The following is a 23,747-nucleotide window of genomic DNA, read 5'->3' as shown; positions in this document are numbered from 1 at the left end:
AGGAGGTCTACGTTTCCCTTCTTGTCAAAAGCAACCAAGCTCCCTGCCACTGGAATTCCTTCTCCTCCCTTCTCCCAGGGTGAGAGAACAGTGATCTTATGTGGTTACGCTTCAAGTCTTAAGTACACTTTTAATAAAATCTGTAATTAATACTCTGAGAGGGTGGTGGGGTTTTTTTCCTGTGGCTGAGCACATCTTGAGCACAATTTTTTAATGGCAGTAAACAAAAATAAAGAATACTTAATTGCACTCCCAGCACGACTTTGACATTTCTTGTAATGATGCAGTAGCCTTGGGTGGCTAAATGTGAATGTCTAAAAGAAGTCAGTATTGTATTTGTAAGAAGCAACCTGACTTCATTAACTAATCAAGTGTTAGAGGGAAAAATCTGCCCAAACACTGCCAAATCTTTGGCCGTGTTAAAATCCAGGGACACTGGACTTCCTGGGAACACAGGGCAAGCCATTAGTGCCCTTTTCCTAGGTTTTAGGAAAAAGCAGCCATAGTCTTTGACCTGTAAAAATGTATAAAGAGCATGAAAAGCTTGAACAGGCTCCAGCTGAAGCCAAAGACAAAACTAGACATGTCAATATAAGCAGAAATGAGCACAAAACATCCACACATGGAAAACTGGTAACAGTATTATTTCTAAATATGGAGTATATATTACTTATTGCCATCAGATATCACAGACTGAGAGTTTAGTTTTAGACTTTGAAAAAAATTAGACATTAATGTGCTTCTAGATACAAAATAATTACAAGAGATTGTGTTCATCTCACATAACTTGTTGAGATAGTCTCCATCTATAGCCAAAGGAGGGAGAAAGGCACCTCCTGAGGTTGACTAAGCTTTTCAGTCTTTAGGCCCCAGTTTAAAATGAGATGTGCCCTTCTCTTGCAAGGAAACAGAAATTTCAAATTTGTCTTCAAGGGAAGAGAAGTTTTCAGGCAAGACATACTCCATTTTCCATATCTGGACTACAAGAAAATTTTCTCTGATTTATATGCCACTGATCACTATCACGACCAGAAATCTGGAATACAATGAGAATGCAGCACTTTCTGTCTTCGAACAATGTGCACATGAAAGCTGAAAAATCCTTGACTTAGTCTCAACACTACTTAGCAACAACTGAAAACATCAGTGTGTTATCCACATTCTTCTCATACTGAATCCAAAACATAGCACTATACCAGCTACTAGGAAGAAAATTAACTCTATCCCAGCCAAAACCAGGACAGGCTGAGAGAGTTGGGACTGTTCAGCCTGGAGAAGAGAAGGCCCAGAGGGACCTTATCAATGTGTATAAATACGTGATGGGACGGAATGGAGAAGAGGACGCCAGGCTCTTCTCAGTGGTGCCCAGTGACAGGACAAGAGGCAACGGGCACAAACTGAGATCAATGCAAGAGTCGGGTATAAAGCTGTCAGCAGTGCACAACTGTCTGCTGGAAAAGGACCACCAGGAAAATTCTTAGTGGTCTTAAAGGGTATTATGCATTGCTGTCCAAAAATAAGATCTGAAACCCTAAAAAGCTGGTAAAAAGATAAAAATTCTCTGCTCTCTTGGTACTAAGCAAGTATGAAAAAATAAAAGAAAGTCTGAATACATATGCTAGACATTAAAAGGAAACCTAAATTCAGTATATGAAACAGGGTTCTGTAAGTACTGTCTCTGATAGTATATTCTATTTCGAGAAAGGCATTCATTTCTCACTGTCTTATCAGTACCACAGTGGTAGTCTGTAAGCTAGAGATAAACAGAAATTATTTTTTTCTGGCTAACACATGAATACTTAAAGGCCTGGGCTGTTTTACAGATAAGGACTCTTCTACAATGGCTCTAGTTCCTTCACCTCTCAGATGCCTATCTCTTTTCAGGAGGGTATCGGAGGCAAAGGTTTCCCTGGCTTTAGAGACAACCTGTGGGTGCTTATTAACTGCCTGAGAATAGGGGACAGTTGGCTTCTGGGGTGGAAAGTAGGGAATGATGGAAACCGGGAGACGGCAGCATCTGGAGGACAGAAGAACGTGACACCAACCTCTTGGCTGCCCAGACTAAAAAGGGAGGAAAGAGGTTGCGGTTCTCTTACTGTGTTTTCTGAGGAAAGAGCCGCTTCCAGTGTAGGGAATTAGGTAAATGTAAATACGCAGGTGAAAGCTTATGGGGTCATCTAGTCAGTGATGCTATAGCCCAAATATAGCTCTACAGGAACGAACTTTCAGATAAGAGTTGTTTTGATCTTAGAGGCCAAAAAGTCTGTTAGATCATCTCATTGGGCTTTCTACCTATTAGCATACCATAAAATTTTTCCCCAGTTACTCCAGTATACAGTCTGGTAGCACGTGTATTTTTTAGCTAATGGATATCTTAAGTAAAGGCATATGTTGAAAGACATCCTGTTTTCCCCTTTGGGTTTGCTGTAATGGATGATCAATCTCATTGTTACAGACATTTGCTTTATGTCTAATTGGAATCTGACTGTTTTCAGGTACCTGTCATTGCATCTTCTTATCTCAGTGACTGCTAGAATAAATGGGCTTTTCAGGCTTAGTATCTTCTTCCCATGGGAGTCCTGATGCAATCCTGTCATCTTTCAGTCTTCTGCTTAGTAAAATGTTGAGATACTTAAATCTCCTCCTGTAAGGCTTTTTTTTAATTTATTCTGTTCTGCATCCCTTGCTGCATTTTCAACATCTTTTTTACATGCAGACATTGGTTTTCTGTATTAAAATCACCATTCGTGTTTTCTACATTATAGAGTTCTTATTCTTCACCACATTGAATTTGGAAATTCAAACTCTGTGATCTCAAAGCTTCTTGGCTTTCCAAGATGTAGCCAAGATGAATGTTAGCAAGCCAAAGAGCACAGATGATTACATGAACAGAGCTTTTTGAATTTCAAACAATGTAAAATAGATGTGCTAAATTTTATAGTCCTCTATTTTCCCCTTCTAATTACCCACCTCTACTGCTTACATACAGATGTGCTCTCTATTTAGTAATTGGATTGTCCTATTGTTTAGATTTCTTTATTCACACTGTTAGGATTTCTTTTATTCACACTAGACTTTTAATATCTCTCCCTCCCACAAGGTCATTTTTTTCCAGCTATGCGTTGCATTTTCATGAGAGGTATACACTTGCAATTACAGGTGCTCTATAAATCATCATCACTGTGAATCATGGACATAAATAAACATGGTTGATGAAAGACCTTTTACTGCTATCAGTTATAACATAAAACAGGTTACACAGACAAGCTGTGACCTGTGAGATCAGATTGGTATCTAGAGTTTTAATCTCTGTTCTTGGCTGTGGTAGAGAAAAATGGCTATCATTTATCACTAGCAAAGCATGCGGTAAGCAATAAGAATGTGTGAGCTCAACTACATTAAACGGTAGCCGCTGTGTATGTACATAAGCATTGCTGTACCATACATCTACTACAAACATTTATTAGCAATATGCTCTAATTATGGACACAGATTCATTATAAATGACTTGAAAGAGCAGAATTCAGATAATTGCAATGGGAAAGTGTAATTGCAATGAGCAAGCATCATTAACTAATTTACTCAGATAATCAAGGGCCAACTAAAATTACATTATAGAGAAACCACACAGTACTCCAATTAAAACTCATAAACCAAAGAAAAAAGGCAGAGGAACTCTCCAAGTAATGGAAGCGTTTGGCTACTTCTGTTTCTTCTTTCAGTACACCTTCCTGGCCACGAGGCTAATAATCCTGGTACAAATTTGTGATGAACACCGCATTGTTGCAAGCAGCCATATATTTGTATTTTTCTTTAGTTTGAAGACAGTGAGACTGCCATGCTCCAGGTGCGATCAGCACAGTACAGTCTATTTGCTTCACAGGTTATGAAATCCACGCTAATGGCCTGATATCTGAGGAGCTCATCTCAGTTTTGATGAATCTTATCACTGACTTCTAGGGGAAATAGGGGAAAGAGAGCCAGGGACATGAAACCACCGGGCAATGGCTCTGTTAAGCCATCTTCTGTCTAAGCACATATGTCTCCCTTTGGCCTTGCATGGTGGCATGAAGTCATGTACTTAATATGTAAGGCATAGAGTTCAGAGGAGAACCTTTCTTCCAGTGTAGATAAAACCATTGCCAGAGTCCAGCAATGCTGAATCTTGCATGCAGAGCGAACTGAAAAACAGCAGTTGCCTGTCCCAATTCATTCTGATAAATAGTTGTCGCTCTGATCATTCCCTCCAAAACCAAAACATGCATGGCTTTTGTTCAGAGATTGTTCATGCTTTCAACAGAGATTTTCAATTCAATTTGAAATAAATGCTTGTAATATAAAAAAGTTAAATTACTGAAAGATAAGATCTGAAAGTTTTGGTGTTTTATTTCTTTCTATTATTAGTCTAAAAGGAAATTCCATATCAAACTGCTGTTCTATTAAGAAAACTATTAAAATGGCTTCAGAAAATTACAGTGACCAGTTCTGCTCACATCCTTTAGTTTAGCTGTAACAAAGTTTTACGGTATGAATTTTAGCATATGGAATGTCCCAGAGAAGTCACTATCCTGTCAACATCCATCATACAGTATTTACACTGGCGCTGCAGAACTCTGCTGAGCTGAGGCCTTCATGAATAGCCTTTGCCTTCACAACACTACAGATGTTGATCATTGCACCTACTTTTCAAAACAACAAAGATAAAAAACTATTTTCCAAGATTACTGTTGCTATAAATTTTGCCTTAATTTTTGTTACAGGTAGCTGATCTCCAACTAGTCATGCATAAAAACTCATCTGCTTTATATGCATGCAAGCCGTTCCATTTGAATTACTAACACGAACTAGTAGAACTGATAGCAACAAATAATAAATAACTGTTCTTTTAATGTCCAGACACTGCACTCTGAGAACTTGTCTGCGATTTGTAACCCGAGAAACAGAGCCCACGAGTCAGCTTCCATAGGATCATCAAGTCAAAACATGAATTCCTTTTGAAACTTTTCAACTGTCAGCTTCTGGGTAGAAATTAACAGCAGCAGGCAAAAACAGCTGAGTAACAGATGCTGTGAATATAGGGACAATAAATTAGGGGCCTGATTGATCGAGAAAAGATCTACTATACAACAAGGGCATTTTAGCATGCACTCCAGCAGTATCTGGCAGAAGGGCCTAGCACTGGAGCTAGACAGTTATTAAAAAGAGTGATTTGAACAATCTGGAAATGTCTATTTCTGCATTGTGCAGAACTGTTTCAAGGTTCTATCAAAGTTACGGGTGTTTTCCTGTGGTGTTCTGAAATGAAAAGCAGGGTTGAGATATTAATGTTCCGTGAAGGACATTCATTTAAAACATGCACAGTGCTACAGTACGCTATCAGCTGCTTTACGATACAGAGAAGCTCGTAAGGGAATAAAAGAAGGGCAGTGGAAATGTTTGGTTTTAAGCTTGGTATTTTCCCTACACATGCAGCACTAAAGGGTATAGTTTATATTCTGTGATTGTTTTGATACTGGAAAACCTCCTTTTCTTGTCCTTCTGGGAGAAATGGGAGTAACTGCAGTGGTGCTGGGCAACCTGCACAGTCACAAAGCTGGCAGGAGCAGCCCTGGACTGCCGTGGAGAAGCAACCCCAAAGCTGGAAATGTTTGGAGCCGTATTTGTCACCTGTCACACCACTTGATTCAGAAACATCTCTGGGGTCAGTTTAAGGCTATTCTGCCGATATCCTGTAGTGCAAGGCACTGGGGCTAGTGTACCTGATGATCCCAGTAAGAAAGGCACTCAGACTCCATGAGCTATTGCTTAAAATACCATTTTCTGGAGCTAACGCAAGAGAGAGAAGGAATACAGATAATCTTACGGCCCTTCAGGTGCTGGGAACCCCGAGCTGCGCAGCATCAGACAGACCTCTGCTCAGGGCATGTGGTCCAGATCCCACCCATGGAAAGGTTCACCGACATTTACGGTTTCGAGACCTCCTATAGAAAACACTGTATTCGTCATTCCTACTGTCAAACAACCCTGTGTTCAGATGAGAACTTGCTGCTCCGCTTTGAAGATAAAGACGAGGCCACACAGGCGGTGCAGTCGACAATCCCACCGAGTGGGAGCTGCCCGCGGGCTCCTCCGTTCCCGTCGCCCAGCCCAGTTCACGCTGCGGCCGAGAGACCGGAGCGCCCAGCGCAGGACTGAAGGAGAAGCCGTGCGTCCAGCGGCGTGGCGCGGCGCAGCACCCACCCGTGCCTGCTCAGGTTCTCTGTTACATGGATCGCTAACTCTTGGATGCACAAGAGTCTTCTGGTTGGGACCGTTACAACCCCAAAGGGGAAAATCTTGCACCTGCTTGAGGCTTTGGGCTTTGCTTCCCTGCTGTGGGCATCCGCTGGTGCTCTGTGCCAGCTTGGTAGTTTCCACCACTTCTTGAGGTGAGTTCTGCTCGCCGTCAGACACGAGACACGATGGCAAAGGCGGTGGGATTTGCAGGCAGGCTGTGCTCCAAGGGACGTAGGATACGTTGCTGCTTCCCTTCTTTCTTTACATAGGTGCCCTGGGACTCTCACAGATTATATCTGGTTTCTATAGCAAGTGGAGGAGGAGTATGTGCACGGCACAGGCAAATTTCACAGTCTTACCTTGCACAGCATTTGCCAAGAACACGGATTGTGCACTGTACCTCTGACAGTCAACATCTGGGGAACAGGAATCTCCTTCTGAGGGCTGTCCTGGGATCATCGCACTTCTTACAACAACCTCACATGGTTGTCTCTGGGCCGTTCTGCAGAATGGATTTTCAAGAACACTCTACTGACTGTCCTCCTACATTTATTGTTCTCCCTCATGCCCCTGGCTCCATATCTCTATGTAAGAATTACTCCACGCCCACTTTACATTTAATATATGTGCTAAATAGTGGCATGCAGTACAGTAAGAATCAGAAATTGTCTCATAGCACTCCATGTATCAAAATGGGCTGCTTGACTGATCCTGCCAGCAATATCAACCTTTTGCACTGATGGGTGATTTGGCTTGAGGAAAATCAGTCGGTTCACTTTCCAGATAAATCTCAGCTCTCAGATTTGGTAATCTGCTATGACACACGTAATGAGTAAGGGGTATTAGTTTAGGCCTCTGTTTAGGAAGAAAGCTTTCACTCTAAGCCTTGGAGTTAATTGGAGTCAGTATATTTATATATATTTTAATATATATTTATATATATTATTTTATATATATTTATATATTATAAAGTCAGTATATTTAAAAATACACAAAAGTTTGTATTACAGCAGAGCCCTAATATGCATAGAGAAAACATAATTTTGCACAATGTAAAATTGTATGTGTGTGGCAGTTTGACTGTTTTCTTTTTTATAACTGAAGGGTTTAGTGCATGAAACCTAGTGGAACTTGCTTAATGGAGAACACTGGCAAAGTTACAAGAGCCAACTTAATCTCTAAATGATTCTGAAAGGCAAATATCAAGTATTTTCTAGAGATGCCTAAGGAATACTGATGCATTACAAATTAAAGTTATGTAGACATCATTCACAGAAGTGTCACAGAGGGGAAATGTAGATTTTAAAGTACATCAGGTATGCATAAGCAACAGTTTAAAGAATACATCCATTGGAAGAAGCTACCTTCTTTTATATTCTGTAAATTCCAAGTGAATATTACACAGAGTCAGCTGACGAGCATATATGTAGCCCTATTTAAATTATACCAATTAACACTAGATAATCAGTACAACCTGCACCATTAAGTTTAGATTAAGCGTTAGGAGAAAAGAAAAAAAAGAAATAGGTTATAAACATTCCAATATAGTTTCCATCTTCCAGGACTCAGAACATAGTCATTTTTCAAAAACTTTCCTGAAATATTTTAGAAAAGCAATTTAGTGTTTTGAAACTGTGATTTAAACACAGTGTTTCTTCCTTTTTATCTCTGCCCTCTTTTTTGCCTGTGAAAGCAACAGAATAAATTATACCTCTGGTTTTCTTCTGTTTTCTCCTGGACAAGTGTAACTTTGCAAAAGCTAAGGACATTTGGAAAAATTACGGAATGGCAAAAGGAGAAACACAATAAGATGAAAGGAAACCAGACGGCAGATATTATGAATTTGATTGCATCCTGACAACCTCTTTCAGTTATGGCCTCTTTTTGAGTTTCTGGAGGGTGCTCAACAAGCACAATTCTTACTCTCAGACCATTTCTTCCATGCCTAGGAATACAGGCTCAGAAAACCTCTGAGTATTAGGTTCTCTTATCTGTCAAAACAGGAGTCCACATGTCCACTGCCAATGGGGACTGGTCCCTGGCCGTGCTAACCTTTGGATTATGCTCACAAACTGTTGAAAAGCACAATCTGCCATGAGCCTGAACTGCAGCAGGGACCATGTCAGAGCTGTACTAACAACCATATGGTATAGATGACTGAACTTAAGGGTAGACTACATTTTCTGGCCCTTTTTAATGCACTATCATCAGCCAAGCAATGCAGACTGTGTCTGTGACTGCCTGCACTGCCAGCGACACATGATCCTGCCTGTTAGGTGGTTGGGTGCACAGAGCTTTTTCTCGTTGGGCTACAGAGTTGTCCAAACTTGCCATTCACTGTGGGCTTTCATGCAGAGGAATATTAGGTAAGCTTGGACTTGGGTTCTGGTTTGGGCCTGTGCTAAATATCCAGTACAGGTAGAGAAAGCCAAAGCGGTCTCTCTAATATATGGTGAGAGTTGGTGGCTCAACCAAGGCTGTGTCTTGGTCTTGTTTGTATGCCTTGGCCAACAATTCCTGAGCCCTGGACCCATGTCTTAATTGTTGGCCATTCTTCTGATTTTGGTAGTTCAGAAAAAACACTGAAACCCAAGATAAAATCTATGTATTCTTAAATAACTTGAAATTAATTTACTGGTATGATAATCAAAGCAAACTGCAGGCAGGGGACTATTCACAACCCTAGGAATCATAGCCATATGAAAGAAGAGAGCTCAGGTTCTCCACTGCTTTGCTGCTGTAAGACCATACAACAAGGTCCTCATGGGCCCTTGCAGATCACTGAGTCCAGGCACTGCTCTCGCTGTCAAGGAGATTTCATAATCCTTTTTAGAAACTTTCTGAACTCAGAGACTGCTCCCACAGCACATTTTCCAGGGTATTATGCAGCCGTGCATTAAATTTGCTATGCAGTGGAACCTTCAGGGTTGCTCTGCAATAAGCTGACCTCAGAAGAGTCTGTGCCACACACGGACCTGCTGGGTGATTGCTCGGTACACTGGTCTGAAAAAATTTCCCCAATATTGAATGTGACCTGGCCAAGGTCATAATAACTCTGTGTTTAACCTGCCTGAATGGGTTTTCCTATATGAATATTGTGTTGTAATTCAGTATGAGACTTAGAGAAATGAGGCTGGGAAGTTGCAAGTCTTAACGTTAACCGCTTCACATCTTATACTTACACATATTTGTAAGACAATGGATGTTTTATTACTAGTGAAGACACTACTTCCAGGGTGCAGGCCAAATAGCTATTTAGGCCAAGCTGAAAACCTGGGGATTAAAACACACAAGGGACCAAAACACACTTCAAAGGGTGAAGAGAGAAGGGGACAGCTGACGGGGTGGTCTGATTTTTGGATAGCAGGAGCTGCTGGGAGCTCCTGAAGCAGCTGTGTCCTTCTCAAGCTCATGAGAGGAAGAAATATGCAGGAAAAATATCTTAGGTCAAAATATGCTATGATTTCCTTTCAAAAGGCAGTTTTGCCCCTGTATGCTTACAACCAGAGCAGGAGTGAATCGTGGTTTCAAGCCACAGAGACAAAGGATGCTCCCTGTATGGGCGACGGGACCAAGATCCTGGGAGGGAGATGATGTGGTGGTGGTAGCTTGAAAACTCTGAATTGCATGAGAAAGGAAAAAAGGGAGTGTGCTGCGTCTCTCCTCCAGCTCCCAGGCACAGTGCCAAGCACCTGCATTTGTACAGACAACATTTCTCTCTTCTGTAAACAAATCTTGCAAAAAGATTGATATAGTAAAATACACTCTTCAAGTATTTCTGTTGGGAAATTTACAAATAAAATCCAGCTCTTCAATCTCTACAGAAGCCCTCTGTGCTGCTTCTGGGATGCCTGACGTTGGGGCAGAACTGGAGGCCAGGCAGAGTCACTGCCCATGCCCCAGATCATGACCTGAAGCCCGTGCAGAGCTCGCTCTGTAAAAGCTGGGGCTTACCAGTGGTCCACGGAGAGGAAAGCAGGAGCCTGTGCCTGCTCCCACGACACGGAAGAAGGGAAGTCCCTTGAACTGAAAAAGGTGCCAAATGTGGAAATTTCAACATTCAAAGCAAAAACTGCAAAAAGGAGAAAGAGCTCAGGAGCTCGGAAAGAGTCATGAGGCAGAGACGAGTCCTAACCAGCCCTTTAATCCTGTCTTTTCCAGAAGCCCCGAGGAAGCACCCTCGCCAAGTCAGGAATCACTCTGACTTCTCTGTCTTCCGAGAAATCGTAAGTAAGACAGTAATTACTGCAAGAAGCCCTAAGGAGTCCACTCAGGAAGGCCCCGGTTTCCTCTCAAGCACTCACAGGAAAGCTCAGAAGTAAATGATTAATGGCCCAAAGCTTTATTTGATCTGCTGCTACAATTAGGTAGTGGCTGGCAAAGCTCACTGGCCTCCCTCAGGTACTAATCCATATTGGGCTGTTTCAAAGAGCTCCTGAGACACTGGAGCTTAGATAACCTCATTAAAAGCTATTTGAGAGGTGTTTCAGTTACATTGATGTACTATATGACTATCAAGGACATCCATATGCTGCTCATATATAAAAATATAAGTCATCTGTTGGGTAGCTGAGGTTCCTCAGTTATGTCTAAATGGTGTGCGGATATGATGGGTATTTGGATATAAAGATAAAGGGTATTTTGGATATATTCACTGACTGAAGACAAATTTAGTAAGTAACTTCCATCCATGTATTTGGCTAGGAGTGACACGTGATTTCTGTATGAAGGCGAGTTACATGTTAGACCTGGAACTACCAAGTTCTGACATTCCTCGTGGCAAATGCCACATGGAGAGACTGAGCAGCTAGAAAAATAGGTTTGGGCAGAAGTAAGGTTATTCTTATAAGCTACAGGCAGTTTTCACAAACAGCATTTACCTATCTGAAAATACGTACTTGCATAATGTTTCATCTATCTCCGTATCACGCCCAGATTTTTTTTACTGAAAATAAAAAAATCCAGCTCTGGCACTGCCAAAGGAAGATCCCTTGCAAGAACAGCTGGTATTTTCAGTGTTGACAAAGAATAAGGTAACATTTTAAAAATTATGAAAAATTAAACAGCACTTCAAATTCAGGCATGGAGCGCTAGGTCTATAAAGACAAGGGATACCACCACCCCCACTGCCTTCCTGATGCTGGTACCGCAGTCTCATCATTTCTTTTGTGCTGGACCTACAGTTCATGGAGCTGTCTAGAAACCCAGCTGAGACAAGTGACCCCGCCGCTAACAGCGCTGTGCCGGTGTTGTGGCTGCGTTACTTTGCAGGTGGACTAGGTCCATGGTTTGTCTCACAACCGCACAAATCCTTGCGGCAGCAGCAGTGAGCGGCTGGGAGCAGGCCAGACCACGCTGAATGGAAATGGGCATGCAACCAGGGCGTCAGGGACATAAACATCTTTGGGGATCTGAGCCCTAGAACCATTGCCTCATTGATGTCCCGAGGGAATGAGTTTCCAAAGTCATTCCCTCATTTTTTATATTTTAACCTTTTGCTCCTGAATATATGACCTCCATTCTTCTCAGATGAGATTTTGAAACTGGCAACCCATACAGATTTACGGTCAGAAGAGTAGTGCCAGCCACTTAAAATACAATTAGAGCCTGAAATAAGAGTCCTGATACTCCTGAATTAGAAAAAACATTGCTGAATTGTAATTTGAAGTGAAAGCAAATTTTTTCTTTGAGGGAAAAATCCAATTTTTTCTTCCTTTATTGCTAAGAAGAATGAGACTGGGCTTTTTTTCACTCATAAAATATATACATTTCAAAAGCCTTTTGTTTAAAAAATGTTATTAAAACTGAAATTTTTAATTAGCATGTGGAATAGTCACACATTTAAATATGGTTTTGACTAACATCCACCTTCTTAGACTGCTACAGATTCTACATGTATCATAGCACAGGATTTTTTCCGTATTTTTTAGTAATGCCATCAAAACAACAGGATACAGAGTATTTAAAGTTCCACTTAAGCTGCTATTTCATTTCAAAGGCTGCCAGCTAGACTGATTTTTTCCAGAAATTAAAACTTTGCATGATAATATTTAAAGAACTGTCCCCAACTGAAGTCTTCCTTGTGCAAACCTGGGGTTTAGAGATGACGTGAAAGAAAGAGAAGAACAGGGAAGTACAGCGTAAACCTTCTGTCTACTGACCTGCATTTGCCCACACCTGTAGCTGTGACAGCTCCACTATGGTAACCGCCTGCTTACAACCTTGCTGCTGTGAGGACACGGAGCTCTTTCCGTCACAAAGGAAAAGTAGTGTTACGTGGCCAATGGATCAAACACAGGTAATGTTTTTCACCTTGGGATATTCCACTTACCTCCTATAGTAAATTCACTGGGGAGGTGGCGGGGGGTGGGGCTCAATTAAAAAATAGACATAAGAAAAGTGGGAAGAAAAAATACGGACCTTAATACAACCTGGATGACAAGAACTGCAAAACCCAGTTCTGGTATAAGACCCTGCTTGACGTATCCAAATTTTGGATCGTAGCCCCTACATTTCAATCACACTGGAGAGCATCTCAAGAAGTACCACAGCTGCCAAGGCACAGCCATTTTTGACAGCGGTTTCTTTAACTTGCTCTTGCAGATCTGCTAAAAGGGAAATCCCCAAATTTCCCATGCTGTCTATTCTGGGGCATGACAAGCCCACAAGCCTGATACCTGAGCTGAACCTCATGCTGAGGTTCAACCTGTTACACCGCTTGCTCTTTTGTCTTCACTACGGACTTTTAGAGGGCTTGTGCGCCACACAGGGTATATTTATTCTTGGTTGCTCATGCTGGAACAGCCATGAGCACGGTGGGTCACGCTCAGTCTGCGGTTCACTATAACCTCCTGACTCTTCTTCTCGGAGCTGCGACCTGCCCGGCTGTCCCTCCTCCTGCATTTCTGCAGCCAGCGGCTGCGTCTGACCTCGCACTTGTGCCGCAGGAGCATCCCGCTTTTCCAGAACGTTCTTCCAGTTTGCCAAGATCATTTTTTAAATCGAATCTCGTCCCCCAGCAGAGTCGCAGCCCTTCCCAGCACCGCGGGCGGTAGCGCCCACGGATTTAGTAAAGCGTGCTGGCCGTGCTCCTTGCTGCGGGAATCTTGGATGGCACCGGACAAGCGGCCGCCCAAGTCCTCTTGGCTCTGCGGCTCAGGCTCCATCCCAGCCCGGGTACCCCCGAGACCCTCCTCGTTCTCGTTTTCCCGTTACCAGAGCAGGAAGCCAAACCCTTCGACCCCAGCGAAGCCGCCGACTCCCTCTGCCGCACCTCCTCGCCTTCTACCGCGGCCGGTCGCAAGGGGCGGCCGGGGCCGGGTCTGCCGGCCGGGCCCCCCCGCCCGCCGCTCCGCGGGCGCTGCGCGGGGCGGTGCGTGTCCTGCGCGGGGGCAGCGCGGCCGGTCCCGTCCCCCCCCCCCCCCTCCCCTCCCCGCCGGGGTCTCCATGACGACCCGGGGCCGCTTGGGTTGCCACGGCGAGGGCCAGGGCCAGGGCGGCGGCGGCGGCGGCGGGGGTTGCGGCCCGGGCTTCCAACCGGCCGCGGCTAACAGCCACCGCCTCCGCCGGTCCCCGCCTATATAGGGGCGGGTGGGCCGGCGGCCGCCTCCGCGGGTCGGTGGCGAGCGGGCCGGGCCGGTCGGTCGGTCGGTCGGTCGCCTTTCTGCGGGACGGGGGGGGCTTGCCCGAGGCGTAACCGGGCGTTTGGGGTGGTTGGTTTGGTTTTTCCCCCAACTTTATTTTGTTGATTTTTTTTTTTTTTTTCCTTTTTCTCCGAAAGGTACCGACGTCTGGGCGATGCGCCGCACCGGTGAGAAGAGCCGGGCGGGCCGGCGGGAGCCCTGCCCCGCCGCCCCCCGCAGCGGCGGGCGGGCCGTGCTGGGGGTGCTGGCGGAGAACGGGCAGCGCCGGCCCGGCAGCCAGGTGAGCCCCCGGGGAGGGGAGGGGAGGGGAGGGGAGGGCGGCCGGTCGGGTCTCCTCTCCTCTCCCCGCCGCGGGGGTCGCAGCCGCCCCCGCCGGGCTCCCCGAGGGAGCTCCCGGCCGCCGTCCGGGCCCTGGGGCCGGCAGCCCGCCCGCCGCTGCTGGGGGGGGAGCGGCCTGGGGTCGGCGGGGGAAGCGGTTGGGTCGGGCTCCGGTTAATGAGCGTGAGTCTCCTGAGAAACCCTGCTGGTGGCCGCTCAGCCCTCGTCTCCTCCTCCGTGCTCCCCCGTGGAAATGCTGTGGACAAATAATCTGTCCTGGAAGTGAACGGGGGAGGCTCCGTGAGAATTTGTTTGGGCAGTTGCCCTCTAAAGCGCGGGGGGGCAGCTTAAGAAAATTCCGTTCGCTGGTGCTTACCCAAAGGTCCCATTGCCTTGTGGCTGGCCACGCTGCCAGCAGGGTGCCAGAGCCTTCCAGAAGCTAAAGTTCACAGCGGGGCATCTGTCTGTGCTTCAGTTCCTTGGGCCCTCCTGGAGTCTGCTGGTGTGGCAGAGGAAATGTGATTGTGCTGATTTACAGGACCCAAAACAGCGGCTGTTACTGGTGCACAAACTCTTCTTGGTTGTGACTGTGTAAAGCCCCTAACTTGGTTGGTGGCTTACTGATAGTAGGTGATGTGAAGGATTGTATCCCAGTCACACGTTGTAGCCCTAGGGGTTGTGATGCTTGAGCTGAAAACCTGAGCTGTAACTCGGTGTAAAACACCTTCTCGCAGGCGAAGTCCTTCGTAAGTCTGTGACAGTGTCCGAGCGCTTCCTTGTGCAACTTTAACTTGCCGCGCTTTAAAGCAGCTGCTTCTTGCTGGAACGGAACGCGGAGCAGACCCTGCGCTTGCCAGCCCCACCAGAAGCGAGCAGCGCTCTCACCTCCTTCTCCTTGGTGGTGGGCGCTGGAGATGAGGCTGCTCCCCTGGTTCCTGTCCTTTGCTACACCTCGCTCTTTCTGTGAGGTGTCTGTTGGAGCAAGACAGTCAAAAGTGGTACTTCTGAGGCACCCCCTGCAGCTGGTGGTTTTTCCAGCAAACTTTTATGTCACTGGTGTCTGTTAGGCAAGGACAGTGATTTTCTTTTCCGAAACAAGTGATACTTACTGTTGTTTTCTTCCTGAGTTGCCCTCCCACAGCATTACTGTGTGTTCTGTTTCAGCAGGGTGCTGCTGTTATCAGACGCTTCTCTGGCTCTGAAAACACCATCCCTTCATCTGGAAAAGATGAATTGCCCGACTGCACGGTCAATGCTGCATCAAAGCAAGGGTTTGCCATCTACATAGATGAACCAGAACAGAAAGAAAACTACACCTGCCAAGTGGCTGAAGAGCTGGAGTCAAGCCTGTGTGAACTGGATACTAGTGCAATGACATCCAGTATTCACCTGCTGCTGGATCTGAGTACAGGTAACTCCTGTTACTACTCGGATGGTATCTATAGCACAAGTACACATAAGGTGGTTATGAATTGTGATGCTGGTAAGCTAGTGAGTAGCTGATGTTACAGCAAGTAACACTTCAAGATAGCTTGGACTGTGTCTACGTGAGGCACAACACTTCTGTGCTAGAAATAGCAGAAGGTGAAGAGGCTAATTGCGCAAATGTCGTGCTGCTTCCTCCTCTCCTACCTGTTAGGATCTCCTATGATAGTGGACACATCCTTCCAGTCCCAGCCTGAGGATCACGTGGGAGATGCCATAACTCTGACTGTGGAAGAGTATGCTGAAGACATTCATCGGTACCTCCGAGAGGCTGAAGTGAGTGGCTTGTAACAAGCTGATAGATATTCGTGGTCTCTGTGATGGGCTGCAATACTGCACAGATGTGTGGCTGCCCCAGGGTAACCCAAGGCTGCCGCTGAACTACAAAGGAGGGAAAGCAAGCAGTAAAAGCCATCTCTGGAGGCAGCATCTACACAGTGATGAGGTCCTTTTGGATTACTCTGTGTCCCTGAAATTCCCTGCCATTGGAGCATCTCTTGACTCTTTGGGATGAAGGATTCTTGCAGATGGGAGTTGAATGCTGCAAAAATACTAAAGCAGTTGGATGTGAAGCCACTGACAGCTCTCTTGCTATAGTAGTAGTTTTTCCTACCTTTCTGTATCAGAGCAGTAAAGTGCAGTTTCCTGATAGGAAGAGGCTAAAAAAAATGTGATCTGTTTGTTTTCAGGTCCCTCTGAATGGCTCGTGTGCTTGATGGCAAAGGCTGTGCATAGTCTCGGAGGTCTTCTACTATTCTGCTACTAACACAGTAGCTCCTAGCTCTTCAGTGTAGAAATACTACTTTCTGGAGATGCTACTAGCTGCTAATTAATACTACTAGCACTATAACTGTAATTAGTAGTAATGAGTTATTAATAGTGGAACAACTCGTGCTCCTTTTGGTAGAACTATAAAGAATGCTCATCAGCTCAGCCATTGATGGCTCTCTTCAGGGTGAGCATCCTGATTCTTCAACTCTCTCTCCAAACAGGTGAGATTCAGGCCCAAGCCCCACTACATGAGGAAGCAACCAGATATAACAACAGGAATGCGTGCCATCTTGGTAGATTGGCTGGTGGAAGTAGGGGAAGAATATAAACTGCGGACGGAGACTTTGTACTTGGCGGTGAACTTCCTGGACAGGTTTCTTTCCTGCATGTCTGTTCTCAGAGGGAAGCTGCAGCTTGTAGGAACAGCAGCAATTCTTCTGGCTGCGTAAGTGTTCCTGAAATCTTGGTGAGCTAAAACTTTTTTGAACTGAGTTTTTAGTTTAATTTGAAGGACTGAAGCTTGCAGTGGCAGGTGGCTTTTCATGATGTCTCAAGATTAGCAACTTTGGCACTAGCAAAATTAAATACTCAGTTTGTGATGTGAGGAACTGTAGTGGGGAAGACTTGTAACCATAACAGCAGGAGCAAAACCACTACTGTGTTAGGCTGCTAGCCTATAAGGCTGTAGTAGATTCACAGTTCCAGTCTGCAGTTAGCCTTGAACTGCTTTAAGTAGACAGGGTACCCAACACAGCCTGGGAGTGCATGGGTTTTTGTCTGGAATGCATTGTATTCTTGAGACTCGCTCTCTGAGAGCTTGCTATTAACTTGCTATTGCAATGTGAGTGGGTTTCTATCTAGACTGATGACTTGGAGTTCCTCTAAACATCTTTGCCCAAATTTGAAACTAAATTGTTACCTAGCCTGGAGGAAGGACTAAAATAAGAGCTCTGCACAAATCTTAGTAATGTCATGTGCTCATCCTGATATGGGTCCAGCAGAAAGCTTGCTTTTACCGTAACTTTCAAGCTGGCAAATGTGGCTTCTATATTCCTTTTTCAGGAAATATGAAGAGATCTACCCACCAGAAGTGGATGAGTTTGTGTATATAACAGATGATACCTACACAAAGAGGCAGCTGCTAAGAATGGAACACCTGCTTCTCAAAGTGTTGGCTTTTGACCTAACAGCCCCCACCATCAACCAGTTTCTCCTTCAGTATATTCAGAGGCATGGAGTCTGCATGAGGACAGAGAACTTTGCGAGGGTATGAATTATCCTCTTTTTAGGACTGGGGAGGGGGTAGAAGTGATCCTAAAAGCAGGACCACTTGTATTTCACTAAGACAGGTGCTGCTACTATACTATGCTCTATCAGAAGATACTCTTTTTCTCATGCCAAGTTTTATGTAGGATGCAACAGGGCTAAAACTGGATGTTTTGTAGCCTGTTACCTTCAGTAGGTGGCTTGTGTGCTGAGACTTCAGGATAAATATCTCATGGAAATCCCAAGTTTGGTCTGTCTGTCTGGTTGGGGATAATGCACTGATGAGGCAGCTAGGTGGTAGGAATCTGGTTGTTTTTTCAACAGTGCCTGCACAGCAAGTCTGCCCTGGGTGTGGTGGTACTACACATTGCTACAGGATGACACAGTCTGTGCCTGCATAGCTGCATAGGCAACCCCGCTTAGAAATGGGTTAACCCAAGCTTATAGCAAAACATCTGACCTGCCACTTATCTGCAGAGGGTATAGGATTGTACAGTGACGCTGCTCCAACAGAGCCCAAATTCTATTTCTTAGAGCTGTCCATTTATCCCTGATCTCCAAGTGAGGTACACCTGTGTGAACAAGAGCCTTGGAGGATGGGAAAAGTGTGTCTTTGTTATTTTTACAAAACATGAATTTTCTAAGTGTCTATCTGTAAAACTACATCAGAGCTGATGTTGTGGTTTAACCCCAGCCAGCATTTAAGTACCACGCAGCTGCTTGCTCACTTCCACTGGGATGGGGAGGAGAATCAGGAGAAAAAAGTAAACCTTGTGGGTTGAGATAAGAACAGTTTAATAACTAAAATATAATAATAACAGTAATAATATTAAAATATAATAATGATTTTAATGAAGAGGAATATAACAAAACGAGAGAGAAAGAAAACCCAAGAAAAGTGGGGCACAATGCAATTGCTCACCACTGGCTGACCAGTGCCAGAGCAGTGATTCCCCCCTCCCAGCCAGCTCCCCCCCAGTTTATATACTGAGCGTGATGTTCTGTAGTATGAATCCTCTGCCTGCCGTGTCCCTCCTGCAGCCACCGCACTGCCTTTGCCCAAGTGCGGTTTGGCTCCCTCTGAGCCAAAACTGAAAAATCCTTAACTTAGGATAAGTGCTACTTAGCAACAACTAAAACATCGGTGTGTTATCAACATTATTCTTACACTGAATCCAAAACACAGCACTATACCAGCTACTAGGAAGAAAATTAACTCTATCCCACCTGAAACTGGGACAGCTGATGATGGGACCAGAACTTCAGATTTTACAGTGTAGATTGTTTAGACTTTGACAAAGTGTGGTCTTTCTGTCCCCACTGAAACATGCTAAGGGTTCTTTTGTAAGCTCAACAGGACCACAATGCTATTTCTACCCACCAGACATGTAACTCATGGGGTTTTTTACATGAAACTGAGACCATTGACAATTTTCAGTGCTTGCTGTATTGGACTGATTTTACCAGCTAGGTTCATTCTGTCTGGAAAAACTTGTTGGTTTTTTGATCAGTATCTTGCAGAGCTGAGTCTCCTTGAAGCTGATCCTTTTCTGAAGTATCTTCCTTCACAAACTGCTGCAGCAGCCTACTGTCTAGCAAACTATACCGTGAACAGATCTTTCTGGGTAAGAACAATTGCATGTTAATGAGTAGCTCAAGCATTTTATGTTATCATTAAAACTAGGCTGAGAAAGCAGAAAGAGTAGCTTCAAAGTATGTTGTTATAAAGGCTGAAATCCTAGGACCCTGACCTAATGGGACTACCTGATAAAAGAATGTTAAATCAACCTGAAATATCCTGCCTCCTCTCTGAAATGAGAGGGACCTTGCTGTCTTGCTCACTTACATCAAGCCTGTACCTAAGGCCTTGTTAGTCTTTAATCTCCAAAACTCGTCCCCCAAATACAATTCAGGGGCTTTCTGGGAGGGAAGGGGGAGCTGAATGTGTCCACTTGAGTGGAGGGATTACACTGAGTGGCTGCTTTAACGCAAGCCTTGGTAGGGCTCTCAGCTGTGTGTTGGAGGAACAGCTTTAGCAGAGAGCAGGATCCAGAGGAGATGTAATGGATGTCACATGCTTAGAGCAGAAGGAGCTTCTTGTCAGATCTCCTGGCACCAAGGAAGAGACCCAGAGTGAAACTGATGGCAGGATACACTTGAGAAGGATTCAAGCCTAAAGAACCTAGAGTGAGCACTGATGTTGTGAAAATGGTTTCTGCTTCTGTAGAAAGTGTATCTTCTAGATAAATGCTGCCTACAATAGAGTAACACTGTTTTTTCTCCTCTGACCAGCCGGAAACGCTTGCTGCATTCACTGGGTATTCATTAAGTGAGATAGCACCTTGCCTGACTGATCTGCATAAAGCATGCCTTGATGCTCCCCATTGCCAACTACAAGCGATTAAGGAGAAGTATAAGCGCTCAAAGTAAGTAACCAGGAAGCCAGTGTTCTGTAACTTCGTGGCTATAAGCACAGGATAACTCTGCTTTAGCGGCTTGGGCTACAGCTGCTGTAGCTGGCAAACTTCTCATGGTGGTCAGCTTCTATTCCTGAAACGGAAGCCTCTGTCAGCCTCTTGAGGGGAAAACTTTTTGGACCAGAAAAGTAGTTCAGCTGTAGATATACAGATGTACTGGATAACGATTCTTCTGTAATGTTGCAGGATTATTCTCTTCTTCCCCAGTGTGTTACACAAGAAGGTGACACCTTTAAATTTGTTAGCTAAACTAATATCTTTAGTGACTGTATTTCTATTCCAGGTACCTGCAGGTGTCTCTTCTGGAGCCCCCAGCAGTTCTTCCTCTACAATAGTAACCGTGGATCCTGGACTTAAAGATTACTTCGTCCCAGTTGGCAAAGCTGGTCAAAGATTCCACAGAGCACTGCAGGTCATATGTCTGTAACCACAGAGATCAGAATGGTTTTTAGCTACTCTTTTTTAATTAGAGGCCTTTTTTAAAAAGGATATTAGAATATAGCTCTTAATATAGCTGACAGCACTTTTAATAAATGTCTTATTATACTGTTCCTCTGAATCTTCTGACTCCAGTTAATATCTGCAGCATCAGTGAGTGGAACGGGTTGTGTTTTTTTACAAAATCATTGTGAGCAGGGCTTTTATGCTAGCTGGAGTGGATAAAGTAGCTTGAACCAATACAACCTGACATCTCCATAGACACAGGTGATTTCCTGCATTATCTTACCTGTTTCTTCCTCTTCTATGAGACAAGATCATGTGACCATGAACAGAACCTATTTTCTACAACTTGTTTACCATATCACAGCAAAAACATCCAGATGCAGTTGGTCTATGAACTCAGAACGTGTGCGTAGAAGGCTACCAGTGTTGAGGTAGAAATCACATTTCCCTTGATGGAGGAGAATTAAGGGGGATTCCTCTGCAGGGAGCTGGAGGAAGGGGAGATTGTGGCTGTCAGAGCCTTAGCAACACTTCGAACACAGGTGGACAAACTGCAGTAATGAGCAATGCTGAAAGCTACGAGGTACTGGAACAGTGGAGTTGAGCTAGATGGCTGCTGTGCCACACTTGTGGCATTGAGTAGTCTTACGGCATAGTTGTCCGAGGCAACCTCTCGTGCCACTAGAGCACTGCTGAATGTGTGTGCTCTGCAGTCTCCAGAAAAACCTCACTCTTAGCAGGAAGGAGGGGGGTGATGGGACAGGACTAACTATTTTATCCTGAGCTGCTACACTGTTTTGTGCCCCCCAGTTATTTGTTAGGTAGTGTTTTCAAAAACAAAACAAAACACCACCTTGAGTACTCTTAAACATAATTCCTGTCCATAGTAGTTAAAAAAAATTCGGCTGGTCATGTTGGTCAACGTGTAGAAAACTATGCGCAGCTCATCTAAATGGCAAGGTAAGTCTGAGGCATTCTCTTACTGTAAGAGTTTAAAACCTTCAGCGCTTACTGCTTCATAAGAGACTAATCAGTACAGGGCATTATGTGTTTTCAAACAGGAGTATGCTTCGCACTTGACATTAACATGCAATTCAGCAGACATACTAAGTACCAGCTAACAAGCTGCTTGCTTTAATTTTAAAACCTGATTATACCAGTGTGTGTGTCATGAGGCTCTTCTTGGCTCCAGGGGTTTCACTTCCCTCGATGTGTGTAAGACTTTCTTCCCCCTGCCTCTTCCCTGTCCAGGCTGGTGAATCCTCCTAGTAATGCAGCCCCATGTATTCCTCCAAAATGGATGTAGTGGTAATGACTGATTCACTTGTCTCAAAGTAAATATTCTTTAAGGGAGGTGAGCATTCAGTTTCAGTTCTAGCTTATGCCGTTCTTGGTCTCTTGCTTCAAACACTTTCTAGTTAAGTAAATGAATCTGGTTTTGTATTTACTGATAATGACAGATGTGACCAGATAGCCCATGCTCGTGTCTGTGGTATTCACTTCATGGTGGGGGCCTAGATCCATGGATTGAAGGGTGTCTGCCTTGCTGGGAAAACTAGCTGTGTGATTAGTCTGTGTGCATACCTGCTTGTTGTCAGTTCTACAAATGACTAGAATTAGCTCTGATTGCTGAGGTTGGTACTTATTTTAGCCAGTGACCTTGAAGCAGCTTGTGGGGCTGCTCTTAGGGATGAGAAACAAGCCAGCAGCATCAGTGATTGCTTCCTGGAATTAAGCTTTTTATCTTGCCATGTTTCTCAGCACCCACTGCCCCAGAGCAAGAGCATCTTTGTATACTGAAGAGCTGTGCAGACTCTGCTAGGCAGATGTGAACTGGAGGAGGTACGGACCATCCCCTACTACTCAGATGTTCTAGAGCCCTGTCAAGTTGAGTCTTAAGAACTTTGTTAGGTCCTCTGCTGGTTAGAGTGGATGTATGTATTTTCCTATTGCATCAGACAATTAAGAGTCTCACTGAATACTTATTCTTAGCTCTTCTCTGTGTTGTCGTTCTCTTGTGTGGTAAGCTCAGATTTTTCTCTTGGACGCTTGTTCAGGTTGCATCCATGTAATGTAAAAAATACAAAGCTTTTGCATGATGAGATGCCCATAATGAACATCCCTGGCAACACATTGATGGAGGAGGTGTATTTCATCTCTGCAGGAACACAAGATATAGAGAAACATTGGCTTAGCCCGTGTGATGAGTAGCTAATGTAGCAAGTCCCAGCTCTTCTGTGCCCTGCTTGGGGTTTGTCAGTGTAGATGGCAGCAGTGCAAACATTGAAGAGAATTAGCACAGGCAAACTTCCAGGACAGTCTACAGAAATATACTGAGCATATCGTGCAGTTAATCCTAAAGTACATGCCTACCCTCATCAAATTAACTTGTGTCTAAACTAAGCTAGGACAAGAATGACCAGACAGTCCGGGCCCTAATCCTACTGAAGATGCTAAAATGATGGCTTTGTCCTGGAGTTTTGTACAGTGCTTGTCTAGCTAGGCTGTGCTGGTACTGAAAAATAATTGTGGGTTGAGAAAGGGCTGGTTTCTGGCCAAATGTATGTCTCTATTTGGCTTGTTTCCATGATGCTTAGGGCTAGCTCCTTTTTTTAAGCAGATTTGTCCAGGGGAGAGCTTGTTGGAGCAGGACAAAATAGTCAGTGTGAACTAACAAACAGGCTGTGTGAGTGGCTGCGTTCAGTGCTCACACTTGCTGTCTGCCCCTCTTTTGTCTTAGCAATGTGCCCAGAATGACCAAGTGTCCCTGTCACTAATACCAGTAAATACCTAGCTAAACCATAAGGGAGTCTTCAGTCCTTGTCTTTCAGATGTTCACACCCTCTTTATTTGAACACAGAGGAGCATTACTGGAGCCAAGTCCTGGAAGAACAGACTCATGATAAAGCATTGAGTTCTGGCAAGAAATAGTCTTCTCCCTCCACCATCTGCAGCCAAGCTGCCTTTTCTGTTTGTTTATTATTGTTTGTGTTTTGATGTGTAAATAACTTGAAAAACTAGGAGAGAGAGCCCTGGACCCCACCGTATTCAACAGAGTAGGCATTTG

At 44.6% G+C, this 23,747-nt stretch overlaps 1 protein-coding gene across 2 annotated transcripts in view; it reads left to right on the top strand.

Annotated features, from left to right (window-relative positions):
- The window catches only part of CCNA1 (cyclin A1), a 41,627-nt gene extending 20,840 nt beyond the window's left edge, over positions 1–20,787 (top strand). The window contains exons 4-13 of one of the 2 annotated variants that reach the window (XM_069807988.1): positions 10,438–10,502; positions 10,981–11,309; positions 14,057–14,199; positions 15,402–15,648; positions 15,877–15,998; positions 16,715–16,938; positions 17,556–17,760; positions 19,271–19,384; positions 20,052–20,185; positions 20,520–20,787. In XM_069807988.1, the coding sequence (XP_069664089.1) occupies positions 14,074–14,199; positions 15,402–15,648; positions 15,877–15,998; positions 16,715–16,938; positions 17,556–17,760; positions 19,271–19,384; positions 20,052–20,185; positions 20,520–20,571 (1,224 nt within the window). In that variant the 5' untranslated portion in view covers positions 10,438–10,502; positions 10,981–11,309; positions 14,057–14,073 and the 3' untranslated portion in view covers positions 20,572–20,787. Of the gene's footprint in view, positions 1–10,437; positions 10,503–10,980; positions 11,310–13,363; positions 13,923–14,056; positions 14,200–15,401; positions 15,649–15,876; positions 15,999–16,714; positions 16,939–17,555; positions 17,761–19,270; positions 19,385–20,051; positions 20,186–20,519 lie in introns of those variants that run through there. The other variant, XM_069807989.1, reaches the window with a different exon arrangement.
- The last annotated feature ends 2,960 nt before the right edge of the window (positions 20,788–23,747 follow it).

This window comes from Haliaeetus albicilla, chromosome 20 (assembly GCF_947461875.1).
Source record: "Haliaeetus albicilla chromosome 20, bHalAlb1.1, whole genome shotgun sequence".
In the NCBI taxonomy this organism is placed as follows: Eukaryota; Metazoa; Chordata; class Aves; order Accipitriformes; family Accipitridae; genus Haliaeetus; species Haliaeetus albicilla.
This window is presented reverse-complemented; position numbering and strand designations above follow the sequence as displayed.